Source organism: Penicillium cataractarum, assembly GCF_028827025.1.
Source record: "Penicillium cataractarum strain IBT 29864 chromosome Unknown utg000005l, whole genome shotgun sequence".
Classification (NCBI taxonomy): domain Eukaryota; kingdom Fungi; phylum Ascomycota; class Eurotiomycetes; order Eurotiales; family Aspergillaceae; genus Penicillium; species Penicillium cataractarum.
Window position 1 is genome coordinate 5,094,298 of NW_026622741.1, and position 16,551 is coordinate 5,110,848.

Sequence of the window (16,551 nt, forward strand, 5' to 3'; positions counted from 1 at the left end):
GCAGGGATCTTCCCCGTTGCCAACGCTAAAACCGATGACACGTCCTCTTCTCACTCCACTCCTTCCATCATACTGAACTGCTGTTGTTCTCATTCTCTGGTCCAGCCTTTCCAATCCTTCAAGGCCACTTGCTTCTCCAATTCTCACCTCCAGTCGCCCCTCGCGCTCTTTCCGACCAGCTCAACCTAATCGCCAAACGCGATTGAACGTTCCTCGGCTCCGACTACTACTACTCTCTACACTCATCTCGTGATCCCCTTGCTCCACCTCCACAATGATCTCCGACGGCGACCTCTACCGCTTGGCCATCTTCCTGGGCTCATGCGCCATGATGATGATCGTTCTATACCACTTCCTCGATGTCAATGCCCGCGACGATAAGGAGCCCGCCGAGAGCAACTCCGTGAAGCCCGCCCGCGCCGCAGCCAAGGCCACGTCGACCCCAGCTTCAGAGAGTACACCTACTACCTCGCCACCCACGGGGAATGCGCTATAATTCGACGACGATGGGATGGACAGGGATCCAGATCTCCTAGGTGATTGGGGGAAATACGGATTACAAATGCAGGATTGCTGTACACCTTCTTGAGTTCGATCCATGCATGTATAATACCAGCAGCGCAAGTGCCGGTTGATGATTTTCTGGCAAAATACCAATTGGCTTTTCTCTTCTTTTTCTACGATCTTCTAGGTATTGCGAAAACTTCAAATGTTTGATCTCATTAATATGTTTGATTCGTTGGTTCATGCATTGTCCAGCAGAGTAATCAAGGCTGCTGCATTGTAAGAAGAGTCCGCTAGACATTTCCGGAACGCCACTTCTGCGGGAAACAAGTTTCACTGCTTTACGGCAGCAGATATCGTCAATCCATTCAATTCCCTCAGGACGGCTCAAATCACCACTTGTACGTTGGACATGGTGTATGCCGTCTCAGTGTGGCTGCTGGCCAGCAATCGGGGTGGCGTAGAAAGGGCTCGATCGCTAACATCCGTATCCGGACCAGCACCTTCCTTCCACTGACGTCCACCGTCTTCCATCAGCTGGGCCTTTTGCTTGCCCGTCTGCGTGCCGTGGATGCGACTGAAGATCTTGACCGAGTCGCGGTCTGCCGGGAGAGTCATCGTATCGTTTCGATCTTGGCTAGACATCTCCGGTGATTCATAGCCACCTGCCGCTATAAATCCAGTACCATCAGATATGTGTCACATTTCACAAGTAGCAATCTCAAGTAACAGAAGCAGATGCAAGCAGGTCGATATCCTCACCAGGTATTGAGACCGAAGGGCCATCTCCGAGTTGCCAGGCTAGGGGGTTAATATGATTCGCTTGGACGTGCTCCCACATTTCTGAAGCAGGACGAAGCTTCTCATCACCACAATCAGCCCAGCCGCAGACGAGGTGGTGAGGGATATGAACCCCCACTACGTGTGACTGCATTGCTTGTAGGTTGTGAAGCTCTGCCTTGCACCCAGTCCACTTGCATTGGAATACTTGATATTCCGGGGCTGGCCGATTATCAATGGCCACCTCAACTTGGACATCTCTCTGAGGTGGCCGGGTGGGCTTCTTCTTGGGGGGCGCCATTACTCCTGGTGAAATTGGAATGACGACTTGAGGTTCGGGGAGACCTTTTGGCAGGGGTGACTGCCGGGGAACCTTGCTGCGAGGAGATTGGGGGGGGAGCCTTGGGTGTTTGTAGCACAGGGCGAGGAGTGGCAGGTTTTGACGATGATGATGATGGGACAGTCACTGACTCCACTGATCTTTGGGGTGAAGACTGAGGTAGTGGAGCTGGCACTGAAGACGAGACTGAAGGTGGAGATACAACCGAAACAGAAGAATGCACCTTCTGGGGTGACGAGGAGGGTGGAAGAGATGGAAGAGAGTAAGGTAGTGGTTGAGCAGTGGGACGAAGAGGGGAATAATGGGAAGGAGCTTTGAAAGGTAAAGCTCCAAACGCGTTCAAGTTCACTGCAGAAGGTGGTGTAGGAATTGCCTTCTGAGTAGACTTGGGCGTAGAAACAGGTGAAGCTGTGGATGTGAGCGTAGAGGGATGCGCCTGGTAGCTGGGGGTGACGTTGGTGTTTGTTGCGCCCGTAGTGGTCACATCCGGACCAAACTTGCCAGAATTGATCACACCAGAATTGAGGAGGGCTGGAACAGTTGGACCTAAACTGACGAGACTTGAACTAGGTATCTGGGATGAGCTAGTTGCGACTGCACTGATGTTGGACCTGTAATCAAAGCGACTTTCCACGGGACGCGGCAGCGGGGCGGTGGGGACATCACGTGCAGCCACGTGGGGCAGGCCTGGAGAATGCAAGGGAAGGTTTGGAGCCTTCGAAGGAAGGTTTAGCGCGCGAGCATTTGGCTCCAGCCCTGGAACAGAAGTTGTCGATATCTGTTGAGCCCTGGCCATTGCCTCTTCCAATCCTGGCGGGTATTGCACCCAAGGATCTACTAGATCCCACCGAAAAGTGGCCAGATCTGACGAGTATTCGACAGCCTGGAAATTTTGTCGAATCGTGTTTAGATGGTGATTCAGGCCCTTCTCAGCCGGGTGCTTATCCGCAACGATCAAGATATCCCGTGCAATAGTGGCAGGATCATACGCCGCTTTGACCATAATGTCCGAGATTTTCACCGGTTCGACAATGTCGGACCGGTAAGTGATGTGTTTGCGGCTCGGAGATTGTCGGGCGTACCGAGCCACATCATCCAAGGTCTTCGATGGTGGTGTCACGGCGTGTCGAGAGCTATCATCGAGCTTCCGCATCTTAGCAGCGGGTGGCTGCGTTGAAGCAGGACGGGCCTGGAGAGAACCAGGAGTATTCTGGCCTGCGGGTCTTGCCACGGTCCGGGCCAAGTTTGGAGGAGTGTTCATCTTGCCAGGTCTGTATACCCCCGTAGGTTCTCGGGTTTGTGAGGATGGTGCTCGGGGGCCCACGGCGAATTGACCTGGAGCAGGATTAGATCTGTTTACCGGGCGGGGCACAGAACCAGATGCCGGATAGGCAGTATTCGAAGGAGGCCTCCAGGCTGGCGGGGGAGCAGGAGCAAGACCAGGGGCAGTGGTAGGGGCAATATTCTGAAGAGTTGGGAGGCCAGAAGGTGCTGGCTGATACTGACCGGGCCTCCCATTCGAAGGAGGGCCTGGATGCGAGTGCATCGTCCGTCTGTCAACCAATTGTCCAGTCCCGGCTAATCTAGCTTGGGGAGGCAATGGTGAATTCCTCCCATTTCCAGATGTGGAAGGTGCAGCAATTGGTCTGGTGGTGACCGGCGCGGAGGATGTGGACGTAGTTGGAGCAGTAGATGCTGGCGTAAAGGGTGTAAAATTATCTGGCGGGGCCGAAGTAGCAGGGGCACTGCGAGCCATCTGGGCGGTTGCTTGAGTAGGTACAGAAGCCTTGGGTGGCGGCGGAACTGCTGGAGCAGTGGACTTCGAGGGAACTGGCGGTACCGAAGGAGCAGAGGTACTACGAGCTATCTGAGCAGAAGGTTGAGGAGCAGAATCATTAACTGGCTGCGGTGGCGTGTAGGCTCTGTGCATCTGTGGGGTTGCATAAACCCTGAGCGCCGGCGGTATCGCATAGTTCACGGGAGGCCCAGGTGGACTTCTAGCGCTCACGGATGATGTCGAAGTTCCCGTGGACGACCGATCAGTAGCTGCTGCTGCAGGAGTGGAGTTCCTCACTGGAGGCGAGCCTGAGGTGCGAGGTTGTGCGGGTGCAGACATAGGCGCAGATGTAGATGAAGATGATGAAGCTGGACCAGTGGTGCTGGTTACCTGTTTAGGCGAAGGGTGTGAATGTGAGACCGACGGCCGCTTTGTTGGCTTATCTGGAGCTGGAGCAGTAGCTACAGCTGTGGAGGTCTTTGATGTGGTGGCTCGCGGCCCTAGAGTACTGCGAGAAGACGACGTGTAAGGATCCTTCTGGGGTGACGTCGTACTAAAAATTGCTGTATCTTCGAGGAATGATCCTCGTCGTGGGCCTTCCAGTTGCTTCGATGATGTCTGAGACTGGCCAGGTGCTAAAGGGGGTGTGTTAGGCCGTGTCTCAGGCACATTTTGTTGCGTATTCATGGGCGTACTGTTCCTCTGCGCACTCGGAGCAGGTGTAGGGATTTTCGTAGGTGGCGGTACTAATGAAGGACCCTGTTGGCCGGAAGGATGACTCTTTGGCGAGGTAGGAGTTCTCTGCAGAAATTCCCCGGTACGCAGTCCTGAGTGGGTCTCGACTGGGCTCTGCGATGCTGTACGGGGGGACTGAACAGGCGTTGGTCCCGACGCCGATTTTTGCACATGCACCGGGTCGCGCACAGGGGCTAGAGAAGTGTAAGACCGACTGGAGTTAGGCTGATAATATGACGCAGACGGGCTAATATCAGACGATCGCACGTATTGCTGTTGATGCGGGGCGTCTCGATATTGATATTGCTGCGGTGGAGGTTGCGTAGGATTCTGCTGAGGACGAGAACCAGGCTGAGCCTGCGTTTGACGTTGATGCTGGGCCTCGCGATAGTATTGTTGTAGCTGGTCCCGGTGATCCTGGGACGGCGGGCGCAGAGGCTGGTGTTGCGTCCCGTATGGTTCATATGTTTGGGATTGCTGTCGAACTTGCTGCTCTGCGTTTTGACGAGCCTCGTTCTTTCGCCTCTGTTGTTCAGCCTGATAACGAGCTCGTTGCTCTGCCTGTTGACGAGCATGTTGCTCTGCTTCTTGACGAGCCTGTTCAACCTTTTGACGGGCCTCTTCCTCTCGTCTCTGCTGCTCTGCCTGCTGACGAGCCTTTTGTTCCGCCTGTTGACGGTCCTCGTGCTCTCGTCTCTGTTCCTGTTGACGGGCTTGGTGCTCCGCTCGATGCTGCGCTTGATTATAAGGCTGTGGCTGAGGCAGTCGCAGAGTTTGTTGCTGGGTTTGTTGCTGAGGCTGTTGCGGCTGCCGCTGCGGCTGCCGCTGCTCGTACTGGGAGTGTCGGTGTAATTGAGACCGGAATAACGTCTGATCCATCCCCTGAGAGTATTGGGCCGGGGGTTGCCCTGGTTGACTCATCTGAGCAGTGCGCACTTGAGGTGATTGGGAATGATGGTATCGAACATAGGCTGCGTGGGCAGCCTGGGCCACGTGCGCCGCATCAGCGAATGCGGGATGCGGGTTTAGCTGGTGATTCTGGTGGTTCTGGTCAGGGCCGCCATTGTTGCGGTTTCCTTGAGCCTGGTCCTCTTCTTTCCAGCCTGGGAAGAAGCTCTGCAGCCAATCGAAATCGTTTTCCCCATCGGGCATGTCAAAATCGTGGTGTGTCGCTAAAATGTCATAGCTGGCAGCCGGTTGTAGGTCAGCGACACTAGAAACAAAGAGGGAAATCGACGATGATCGTGGAAATGAGTCGCGGTGCTTGCCGAGGTCGAGTCGATCGAGGGAATTGTATGCGACGGTTGCAGCGTGTTTTCAAACAACCGATGCAAGACAGCACCCGAGAGGTTCGCGTTGCGACACAGCAGAGAGCAATCGGCCAAAACCCGCGTTCCCGCGTCCAAGAACAGTGGGGCATCTGAAGTAACCAATCAAGTCTTTTACGTCACGCGACCTTAAGCTCTAGCGGGTCATGTGATGTCCAATTCATCTGTAATTTTCTGCCACTCCAAACATTCCAAAGTCTCTCTCCTTCCTTCCACCCCATCTTCCTCTTACCCGAGGTCAGATCATGATATGATGTTGTCATGACAAACCTCAATGTTAATCATTTCCGATCGTATGAGAGGACCTTCCTTCTTTTCTCAGAACTAACCTGCTTAGTACCTCTCGAAGATTGTCAACTCTCATCGTTGCATCAACCCTACTTTGCTCGACACAAATCACTTACGCCGACAAACACTATGCGATACGGAGTAAATTGATTCTCTTTTATTTCCCTTCATGTTTCCCCTCTGCTTCGAAGCAATTGCAGCTTTGGGGCATCCTGAAACTCATTATCATCAAGCATTCTTTCTGTCGTGTCGGTGGTCATTGTTCCCATGTACCCTGGCAGTACATTCGCCTAATTATCTCCTCGTCAATCCCGTTTCGACGGACCTAAATGGTTGGAGAGGTAAACGAGTGGCGTATAAAAGACACAGATCAGGTAAACTGGTCAACGATCAGCTGGTTCTGTCTCGCTTGCAGACTCACTCGGAATGCCTTCGGGTTTGAAGATGTGAGTTTGATAGTGAGGTACATCTATTTCCTTCTATAGAAACAATATTATCTTGATTAAACTTTACTTTGTCCTTGAGTAATACAGTCGCGTGTCAACGGGCATTGGGATGCCCACCTATAGTAGATTGATTACTTTGTGTCCTCCCCGTGAATATATATCCCAACCTTGCTGATCAGCCAGTCCCGCCCTACTTCCAGGTCTTTTCTTCTAGTTTCGTTAGTCGTGTATTCTTTGGGACTTCGAAATGGATTGTTTAAGAACCGTCAGTGTTAGTTATGAGATCTATCCCCTCGTGCAAGTATATATATCCGAGAAGCTGCCCTTGACTAACACACACAACTACCATCTGCACGACACTATTCATCCTTTAGCAAATGACGGATTCGGCTCCCGATCGTTGACCCTCATGTTGCCGATCTTTTGCGCGGCAGTTAACACAGATAATTCCACTGTGTTAATCAATATCAGCGGTATCAACAGATAGAAAGTCTGCTATATCGCCAGGTAATTCCTTTAGAATTCACTTATTCAAATTTTGAGCGTCACGATTCCTAGGAGTAAGGATAGCCCTGCCAGAAAAGAAAGACCGAGGATGCCCTTTCCTCATCTCCATTGAAGGAAAGATTTGGTTGACGAATAAGGTTATTCCATGAAAGTTAGTTCTATTCTAGGTAGGTCACTCTACCTAATGTTTTTCCTCTGCCATGTAGGACTTCCCTTTCTGAGATGCCGCCGCTTTTACGATGGCGCTCAGAGCCAGACTCACCGAGTAAATGAACCTCAGACCGGATTCAGACTCAGGGACCTCATCGGAGTACGTCTCTACTCAGAGGGCGCTCAGTGAGTGTGATCGGTCAGCTCATTGATTACCCACTTAAGGACCCCTCAGAGGCACATATTAACCACTCAGTCCGCGCTTAAGTCCAACGCCGAAGCACGGCGCCCCATAATATTGTTTATTTTGTGAATCACTTTTAGGTAGCCCTCCTTTTCTGTTATGACTATGTTTCTCGTGTCGTTACATCCTTTCAAGGAATGGAATGGTTAGACATCATGCCGCAAAAATGGAAGGACGGGGGGAACACTGTTCTCTGGTCTCTGTCCTAAAGTTACACGATGTCGTGTTTAGTACGCTATCCCTCTTTCCTTTTTTAGAGGAAAGACTGTATAAATTTGGCAATGTACCGCAGTTTTCGAAGATGCTTAAGAAACAGTATTTAACCTCCTGGCATACTTAACTCTATACCTTTCTCCTGCCTGATTGATAGGCTTCTAACCTGACTCGTAGATTATCTGTCTATATCTCGTCTCTGTTTGGGACATGATATCCAAACAACCATTTTGATGGAGGTGGATGGTGATGGGCAGGAGGTAGGGACGACCAGCACAAATACATACATACATAGAGGGGTTCTAGTTAGGACTAGTGGTTACCGTGTTATCACCAGAGGTCTTTAACAGGCACACTTTCATTAGGCACACTAAATTTGGAAGCACGGAAGGGTGCGCCAAAAATGGAAGTTTACTGTGGTACTTTGCACTTCACAGTTCACCTTTACAAGACAACTCAACCTACGACTAGGGAAGCTCACTTCGTGGCAACATTTTATAACTTACCTAGCGCGCACTTCTAGCAGATCCTGTACGACACTCAATAGGACCCGACTCCGTTAGCATAGCAACGGTACAGTTGCGAGATACTCTTAGGCTTCGCAGTAGAACTAGTCAAGCGTAACCATAGGCAGTTCTACTCACAGTGACTCGTCGGCACTACTTAGCACGGTATGTAGACTTATATTAATCCCGTATGTTATTGGTAATAATGTTAAATCTCCTATACTAAACTTTATTTCTACCCTTAGGCCTATCCCTGTTTTCAAAAGTGTCTCCCCCCGAGAGCATAGTGACTAAAGCACTGCATAAAAGGGTAGCAAGAGCGGTAAGTATTTTGTACAGGCGTTTGTCGATAAATAGTCTGGCGGTAAGGAACACCAGGTTCAACCCCGAGCTAGTCGTAGTAATGAAAATCAAACCGCCCTACCCTCTCAGCGAGGGGGACCGAGGGGGACCATACAGGATGCTCACGGCCGTTATTTAACTGCCTGAGCTCTGTATTAATATAAAGAAAAACTTGCACGTATTCTGAAGAATGTAAATAATTTTAGCCTTTGGAAGGTTAGGGGTTAAAGGTATGCACATAACATTCCAGCAAAATGTTACCGCAAACCTAACTTATAACTCGCTAAGTTAGTTGTACGATCTGATTAGTCACCAGTGCGTGCTAGTTAACTACTTACCGAGCAGGCAGCCGTGTCCCGCTACCTATTAATGTTGAGACTGTGTGTTATTGTCTCGTGAAGACTAAATTGGGCTCTAAGGACGGGCGTAGGAGAAGTCGGTGAGATATACTATACTGGTTGTTTATTATTGTGACCCTTCGATTGCCAGGCCGCTTCCTTCGCATGTCGGAGGACAACTTCATTGCTAACCATTCCTTGATGAACACGGTATTTATGTGCATACCACAAACCTTTCGACTTCTAAAGAACTTGGAATGATTCGCGTTCAAAGAGACATGTCCAAACATTCCATTTATGGTATAGATAGTTAAAGAATGGCTGTGATCACACTCTATATAATCCTCGACACTGAGAGGGTTAGAGGAACTGTTTTTGATTCCTATCTACCATTATCTCGTTTCTGCGAGCGGGTTTGCAACAATGCGCTTTGATCTTCTTACGCTTTCGTTCTGTGCTTTTGTCTCTGCACTCCCCGGAGAAGATACACTCAAAAAGTGGAGTGGGTCGAGGGGCGGTGATAAGATTTCCCACGGGGGTAATAATATTGGCAATGGCAATGGTGGTGGGGTTAATATTGATACTGGAGGTGGGGACATTGGGAAAATTGGGGTTGGGGTTGGAGATGGTGCGGGTGCTTGCGACCTGGCCGCTTGTGACGCCCAGGTAAGATTCGTGGATATCCAAAGAGGGAGCCAATACTTATAAATTGATTTATTGAAGTGTCGGGGAATAGGTAAACAATCTGGGTACTGCGATAACGGGAGTGAGATTCCTAGTTTACTTGGACTTGTCCTTGGACAAACCACGTCGTCAGTCTCTTCCCCCATAATATTAGGATTTCGGAGCTATTTGAAAGCTGATATGAGATAGAAGCTGCGTTTGTGTCCCAAACCCGCAAACTTGTGATCCTCCTTCTTCTACGTGCAACGGAGAATGTGTAAGACGCCCGCAGGCTACATTTGGTGATGACGACTAAGTAGTTCTCGATAGTGCGCGTCCGGCCTAACCTGTTGTGATGGAGCCTGCGTCGACCTTGACACCGATGCGAGCAACTGTGGAAGTTGTGGGAACAAGGTGAGTTTACCACTAACCTCCTTGGCTCTGTCTTGGTTCTTTTTTGCTAATCTGATACGTTATCGCTTTTCGACAGTGCCCTGCTGGATCTACGTCCACTTGCTCATCAGGCACCCTTACTTGTCAGACTGATTGTGGCCTTTCTTCTTGCAACGGGCAATGTGTAAGATGGCTAAGACCTTCTTTTTATAAAAGCGACTAAGTAGTTCTCGATAGTGCGCGTCCGGCCTGACCTGTTGTGACGGAGCCTGCGTCGACCTTGACACCGATGCGAGCAACTGTGGAAGTTGTGGGAACAAGGTGAGTTTACCACTAACCTCCTTGGCTCTGTCTTGGTTCTTTTTGCTAATCTGATACGTTATCGCTTTTCGACAGTGCCCTGCTGGATCTACTTCCGCTTGCTTATCAGGCTCACTTACGTGTACGGCAGCTTGTGATCCTGCTTCTTTTTGCAACGGAGAATGTGTAAGAATGCCGCCGACACTATTTGATGATAATAACAAGGACTAATTAATGTTTGATAGTGTCCATTCGGCCTTACCTGTTGCGCTGATGGCTGCGTCGACCTTAACAATAATCCTAGTAATTGTGGTATTTGTGGGAACACTGTGAGTTTTATCTAATCCTCACACTTCTAGAATGTCTGCTTTCTGTCACTGTTCTCAATGCTAACATGATTGATTCTCACGCTTCGATAGTGCCCCGATGGGTCATCATCAGTTTGCCAAGCCGGAAGCCTTACCTGCATAGAAACCTGATTTCATAGAAGAGGCCCCAGAACTATAGGTCCTGAGAGGGATCAGAGATGCCGAAGTTCGGGTTGGTAGAATCAGCAACCTGCCCCTTGGACGTTTCGAGGTTCTATGGAGGCAGGTTGGCTGCTCCGAGTCTCTACCCAGAGACGATGGAAGGCTCGAATCCTGAGTTTACAAGAGTCTTACTCTCCAAGTCTCGATCAAATTTTCCTTTCGCCTTTTCGACAGACGAGGGTCAGCGACGAAGTTGTCCAAGCCTCGCTTATAAGGAAGGCAGTTTTGAGATTGTTTAGGTGGTCAAAACTGCTCGCCTATGTAGCCTTTAGTACTTGAATCGAGGGGCTGTTTCTTCATTGATTCTGTCATTATAAGACAAAGAATTAGAATAAAATTTAGCATAGATCTCTAAAGAAGAATAACTAAGGGTAGCCTCATCACAGTACGCAGTAGTAGTTTATCTCCCGACAAAGATATTGTTAACCCGAGAGTAAAGAAGGCGATTCCTTCTTAGGGGACTACTAAACCTAGGGAGATAGGGCTTTGTTAAGATCGTGGGGATCTGGGAGTAAGTCTTTTGAGCCAACCGGTCAACGGTTGTTTGTGCTTTCATGGGAGTTTCGGGGAGGCAGTCTACAAAGGGCAATTTCTTGTGGGAGATAGAACTTCTTCTCTTTTCCTTCTCTAGATTTAGTTGCTTCGTTGAATGCACCGATTTGGATTCCCATCCTTCGCCTGGCTGTAACAGGTTTGGTCAAGCCTGCGTTCCGGTATGTGTGCTCCATATAGAGAGAAGTTGCCCTTCGCCAGTATATTCAGAACTGTAACGGGCCAGAGCCCGTTAGTAAACCATATGCCATGGCCTTGGGCTTTTTGGCAGACGGAAAGGTTATCGCCCTTGGCAGAAAAGGGAACATTTCTGTTTTCCTGAAAAAAAAGCAGCGAGTTCCCTTCTCTCATCGAGATTGTTGCAAAACGCATGACGGCCTAGTGCAGTTGAATCAATTCTGCTTCAGCCCTTCACAAATACTTAATCAACCTATTCATTAAATTGTTTGCCCTGGGAAGCCTTGTTACTGATTTCTACGGTGTTCTAGAAAAGCATAGGGCTAGCTTAGTACCTTTTATTAAGGTGCCTTGCCCTTTAGGTTATGCTCAGTGAGTAGTTAACTAACTCACTGATCAGATCAAGGCGCTCAAATGCGTGCTCAGATCTACTCAGTGAGCAAAAGCGGCGAGGGTCTGAGCAATAGAAAGGAAAGGGAAAGTCAAGAGGTGGCATAGGAGATCCGGTCGGTAGGGACTTTCGCGTTACACAAAAATCACGAAAGAGCCACAAGGTCTTAGATAATAGACCTGAATACCTACTGGCGTTGGACCTGTCGGAAAATCGGACAGCCTCACAAGACGACCATCTAATCTAACCTAATCTGATGATAGTACTGGAAAGGAATCTCTGAAAACGAAGAAAACCGCACATATATATTGAAAGGAATGGATGCAGAATGAACTTAATGTACACATAAAATCATGCTTCACAATGCAGAACCCTCAAAGAAAGCGAGCGCGCGGCATCAACCGTGTATCGTAACTCATCAGAGCTAAAGAGCTAAGGAATCAATGGAGAAACGGTAGAGACAAGAATGGAAAAGAAGACGACGAAGGGACAAAGAAGGAACCCATGTTAGCTCGCTAAATCAAACTCGAACCACCAACGTTTTCACTGGGAATGACCAACGCACTTCCCCCACGCCGGAAGCCCACAACCCATACCGACGAAAAGGTAAAGCAGGAAAACAATCACGAAACCCAGCAAAACCATCAACTTAACATTCTTCCACCACATCCGCCGCCGCAAGCCACGGCTGCGAATACGGAAATCATGCGCGCTCCCACCAAGTCGATCCGTCTTATCAACCAACAAATCAATCCGCTCTCCGCGCTCGAGCACCCGCTCAATATTCTCGGTCATAATGTCGCGGACGCTGTCGATCTCACGACGCGCCGAGGCGAGTGAGTCTGCTGGCGGGGAGGTATTGTATGTATGCAGCAGGGAGCGGAGCTCGGTGTTGAATGCTGCGCAGCCGTAGGCTGGGAGGGAGGAGTAATCCGTGCTCGAGGGTGGGTAGGTGGTCAGGAACTTGCGCTTCATTTCTAGGAGGTAGGCGAAGGGGATACGGCGGCCTTGTTCGGCGGATGCTACGACGATGAAGCTTAGGGGTGCGTATGAGGTGGGCTCTGTGCGGCCGTTTTGGTCGTCGACTGCGCCACCGGAGGGCGAGTCGGCGATGTAATGCACGAAGAGCCGTTCATGGGTATAGGTTAACTTCTGGGACTTGTCGTGGGAGATCTTTGGGAGGATGATGGAGGCGAGGGAGGATGCGGCGGTAGAGGAGGTTCCTGGGGAAGAGTGCTCGGCTAGGATAGTGGTTCGGTGGGCGATGCACGAGCTGGTGCCGGGTGAAGTATAGTTAGATTGCTTGTTTGAGGGATGATCTCATTTCGCGGGAGGTGTACTCACTAGAGCAAGAAGCTCGGGGACTTCGAGGAGGAGGCCATGATGGCTTCTTTGTGTAGTCACGGCAGTGAAGAAGTGTTGAGCTCGAGAGATTTTGTTCTAGAATCACCGTTGCGTCGAGATGATGGAGGCGTCAAGCAGTTGCGTAGCTTGGTCCGGGGAACTGGATCGCGGCGTGAAGCTGCTTAGTCATGGTATCAGGTGCGCCTTGCCTGATTGAGAAGTATACAACGGAGCACACACCCAGAGACAGCAGGCATCCTCGTCATAGAACTACCACACCTTGGAGATGCCTGAAATTTGTCCTGAAAAATACTCATCGTATTTTCCTTCTCGTATTACTTAAAATTCCTTAGCTTCTACACATTTCAATTGCTAGTCCTTATTTACCAAAGCAGCTTGAAATGATCCTATTGGGAGCTATCCCGAAGAAGGTGAAGATCTCTCTGATAAGAATACTTCTGGTATTGGCGCGGAGCGCAAAGAAAGCAGACACAAACTAACTCCTCAAAAACAATGCATCGAGGTCAAAGACAGAGCGACCTAAACACATCCTGCAGCTCGTTTTCGTTGATCTCTAGCTAGTCATATCTCATTAAGCATGAAAGACAGAAACAAAGAGCCAGAGAGGGAAGCTTCAGGCAATTGCCAGACTAAAATCAGGGTGAATCAACCAGCTCAAAGCTATCATCATGACTCTCATGCAAATCATCATCGTGGTCATCATTGTCATCATTGTCGATATCGGAATGCTCCATATCAATATCGAATTCTTCGTTATCATCAATGTCGGAGAGACGACCCGACCCCATGACTACGGTGCTGCCACCGTCACTCAGAACATCAAATTCGTACTCATCATCAAAAAGAATCGTGGATGCGGGCGCAGAACTGGCAGGACTCTGTGTCTGAACCGGCCCATCGTGGTGTTCCCGAGATACCTCTTCGAAGGAGTCCACGGATAAGAGATCAGATATATGGGAGTAGGTGGCATGGTGCGATGCACCTTGGACAGTGGACAGGGAATCATCCGGATCGATTTCACTAAGCGAATTGTCCGTGCAGGTTGAAGCCACGCTACCTGTGTGCACAGCAGGACCCGGTGCAGAGAAGCCCCCAGTTTCCATTACTGGGATGTTCTGGTCGATGAAGACACCTCCAGATCCGTCGTCATTGCCACCTGCCCACAGAGGCAGGAATCGGAATTGGTTGTTTGTTAACGAGAAAAGAGTTTCGGTGGCTTCAAGTGCCGCGGTGGCTTCGCCGTGAGGGTAGAGCAAAGTTCTCGAGATCTCAACTATCAGGGCGCGGGCACTAGAAAGGAAAAGGTCTAGGTCGAAGGACCTCTCTTCGGCGTTGACTTTAGTACTGGTGGTTCCCGGGACAGAACCTTGTAACGCGGAGGTCAACTCTTCCGAGGTGCGCTCTGGGATATGATTCTCATCGGAGGAAGGTTGAAGAAGAGGTCGGTAGGGCAGATATAGCTGTCGCTCCGTTTGGGTTGAATTTACAGCTGGCTGAGATCGTTGTGGATATCGTAAATTAATAGTAAAGCTCTTGTTGTGTCCGTCGTCAGTCGACACAGCAGGCTCAGTACCCTGGAATGGGCGACTCGTATTGAATGAGGGGTTTGACAAGTGACTTCTGTTCGCACCCAGCGCGCTGCGTCTGCTAGGGTGGAAAAGGATCTGAGATAATTGACGTCTGACCTGCATGTTGAATTCCCGAACCTTCTGCTCGACGGAATATCTGGGAACAGAACGGATGCTAGCAAGTTCGTGACCTGCAAAAGCAGTTATCCCGTTGCCAATATCAGCAATCGACTGATGGTATGGTTCAAATGGGCCAAGGATGCTCGACTCAATATCCACAGATAAGAGATCACACCAGAAATGTCTGCCGATGATGCGAATGACCGATGGTCGGTTAAGCTGGCTCATGTGACTGTCATGGTCCGATGGTGCGGGTACATTGCATGATCGACGAGGGTCTCTGGCGTGGCATAAAACGCGATAGATCCTTTCGCGGATGTAGTCTTTGAGCAACCCCTCCAACTCAAGTACTAGGCCTTTATCCTCCGGAAAGTCTTCCATATGCTGGGTTAGTCTTCCGTATTCGACAATCTGTGCTAACCACGGCATGTCGAACCCAGTCAAAAACAAGAAGTCGCCGATAATTGTTCCAGCAAAACTCTTACTGGCGTATTCGATGCGCTGCACATCGGTGTCATCTAAGAAGTCGGCAATGCGGCTGTGGTCAAGAATAGGTGCCCATGATCTGGGCGGCGTGAGACGTGCCTCTCGCATAATGTAGAGAAGTGCCTCATCTCCGACCAGTCCAACAAACGAGTCCGCGCAGAGAGCGCTCACTTTGATACCACAGGACACGCGATATGATATCTCGGGGTGAATCTCAATGAATCGGATATTGGTGGAGTGATAGAACCAAGACATGATATACCCCTTCACGGCAGGGACCTTTGCAACATCCAAAAGTTTGGCGACGGCAAAAAAGGTCCACATCTTGCACGGAGTATCCAGTGTTGCATTCAAGCCTTCCAGGACATGCAGAATGTGTTCGATACCCTCCCGATGGCGCTTTGCCGAGTACTCAATGGGCAGAGCAGTCCGAGCTGGTCGCCGAAGCTGAGACCGTCGCTGGGGGTCCGCTCCTAAAGCCAGGAACACGCCTTCGTCTTCCGCCTCCAAAGTGCTCGAATCGGCTGTGCTGTCTTCATCGGCGGCCAACGTAGTGTTGCGATTGCCCGTTGGGCTCTCCGGAATATCGGGCAACACTTCTAGTTCATCCTCGCCTCCGACACAAGAGGGTGGTAGATCCCACTCTCCTTGGCGAAAAGCCCAGGTTCGAATTGCCATCGGGCAGGACACCTCGGTCAAAAAGATGATGGCATCCTCATCCACAGTGGGAGGGGTCAAATCGATCACATAATTGATGCCCGAAGGAAGGCCGTTGGTATAGCCTCGGCGCTTTCGCACTTGACTCTGGCATCGGGGGCTGAAGAGCCGCAGGAGGTATGATGATCCTGTGGCTAAGAGTTTCTCGCTGTGAACCCGATGGGGAACGGTCGGGGTCAAGAGGTTGTTCTTGGAGCGGTCTTGGGGAGCGGGATCGATGAAAACAAGAGTATCCCCATCGGTCAGCAACAGCAGTGGTAGCATTGTTTTCATAGGTGTACCAAGCCTCTGAAAAGTGTAAGTGGATCGGGCTTGGTCATAGTCGGTCCCTGTAGAAGTACTTAGGGTGCGGGTATAAGGGGCTCCAAGCCAAGGTGAGGTAGGATATGGTGGAGAGGGAGAGGGACTTGAACTGTCATTTGAAGCCATGGCTGGATAGAGACACGGGAGGTTGGGAATCGTCTCAATTCGCCTAGGTCTCAAGAGAGATCTCTAGAGAGGGGGACTCTGTAGACAGTGAAGAGCTGAAGATAAAATGAACCATGCAGATAACAGTTGATGAGCAATGCCTAAGAAGGTGATCACCATTAAAGAGATGGAAGTTGATGGAGACACAAAAGTCGAGGGAGGGAGGAGGGAAAAGGCAAAGGGAAGGAAAGAGAGGGGTGAGGCTGAGTGGCTTGAGGCTCAATCACTTCTCTTCCTGCACAGTCGCTGCCTACGGGCACTAGCCACGCTACGGGTAACTAGAATTAATTATGAATTGTATATACTTACTTAGGGCAGGTTAG

General features: G+C 50.1%; 4 protein-coding genes across 4 annotated transcripts; 1 reads left to right on the forward strand and 3 right to left on the reverse strand.

Moving 5' to 3' along the window:
* Positions 1 to 274: 274 nt before the first annotated feature.
* On the forward strand, positions 275 to 496 carry N7496_007551 (dolichyl-diphosphooligosaccharide--protein glycosyltransferase subunit 4; the record flags this gene model as incomplete). Its single annotated transcript, XM_056700480.1, has 1 exon — positions 275 to 496. The coding sequence occupies one exon, from the start codon at positions 275 to 277 to the stop codon at positions 494 to 496; it is 222 nt and encodes a 73-aa protein (XP_056555893.1).
* Positions 497 to 891: 395 nt separating this feature from the next.
* N7496_007552 (putative C2H2 finger domain protein) lies at positions 892 to 5,288 on the reverse strand (the record flags this gene model as incomplete). The annotated part of the gene is made up of 3 exons (XM_056700481.1): positions 892 to 1,175; positions 1,267 to 1,685; positions 1,756 to 5,288. 3 exons carry the CDS (start codon positions 5,286 to 5,288, stop codon positions 892 to 894), a joined length of 4,236 nt encoding a protein of 1,411 aa, XP_056555894.1.
* Positions 5,289 to 12,047: 6,759 nt separating this feature from the next.
* Positions 12,048 to 12,886, reverse strand: N7496_007553 (synaptobrevin family protein; the record flags this gene model as incomplete). The annotated part of the gene is made up of 2 exons (XM_056700482.1): positions 12,048 to 12,777; positions 12,849 to 12,886. The coding sequence occupies 2 exons, from the start codon at positions 12,884 to 12,886 to the stop codon at positions 12,048 to 12,050; spliced, it is 768 nt and encodes a 255-aa protein (XP_056555895.1).
* A 618-nt stretch (positions 12,887 to 13,504) lies between these two features.
* On the reverse strand, positions 13,505 to 16,024 carry N7496_007554 (uncharacterized protein; the record flags this gene model as incomplete). Its single annotated transcript, XM_056700483.1, has 1 exon — positions 13,505 to 16,024. The coding sequence occupies one exon, from the start codon at positions 16,022 to 16,024 to the stop codon at positions 13,505 to 13,507; it is 2,520 nt and encodes an 839-aa protein (XP_056555896.1).
* Between the last annotated feature and the right edge of the window lie 527 nt (positions 16,025 to 16,551).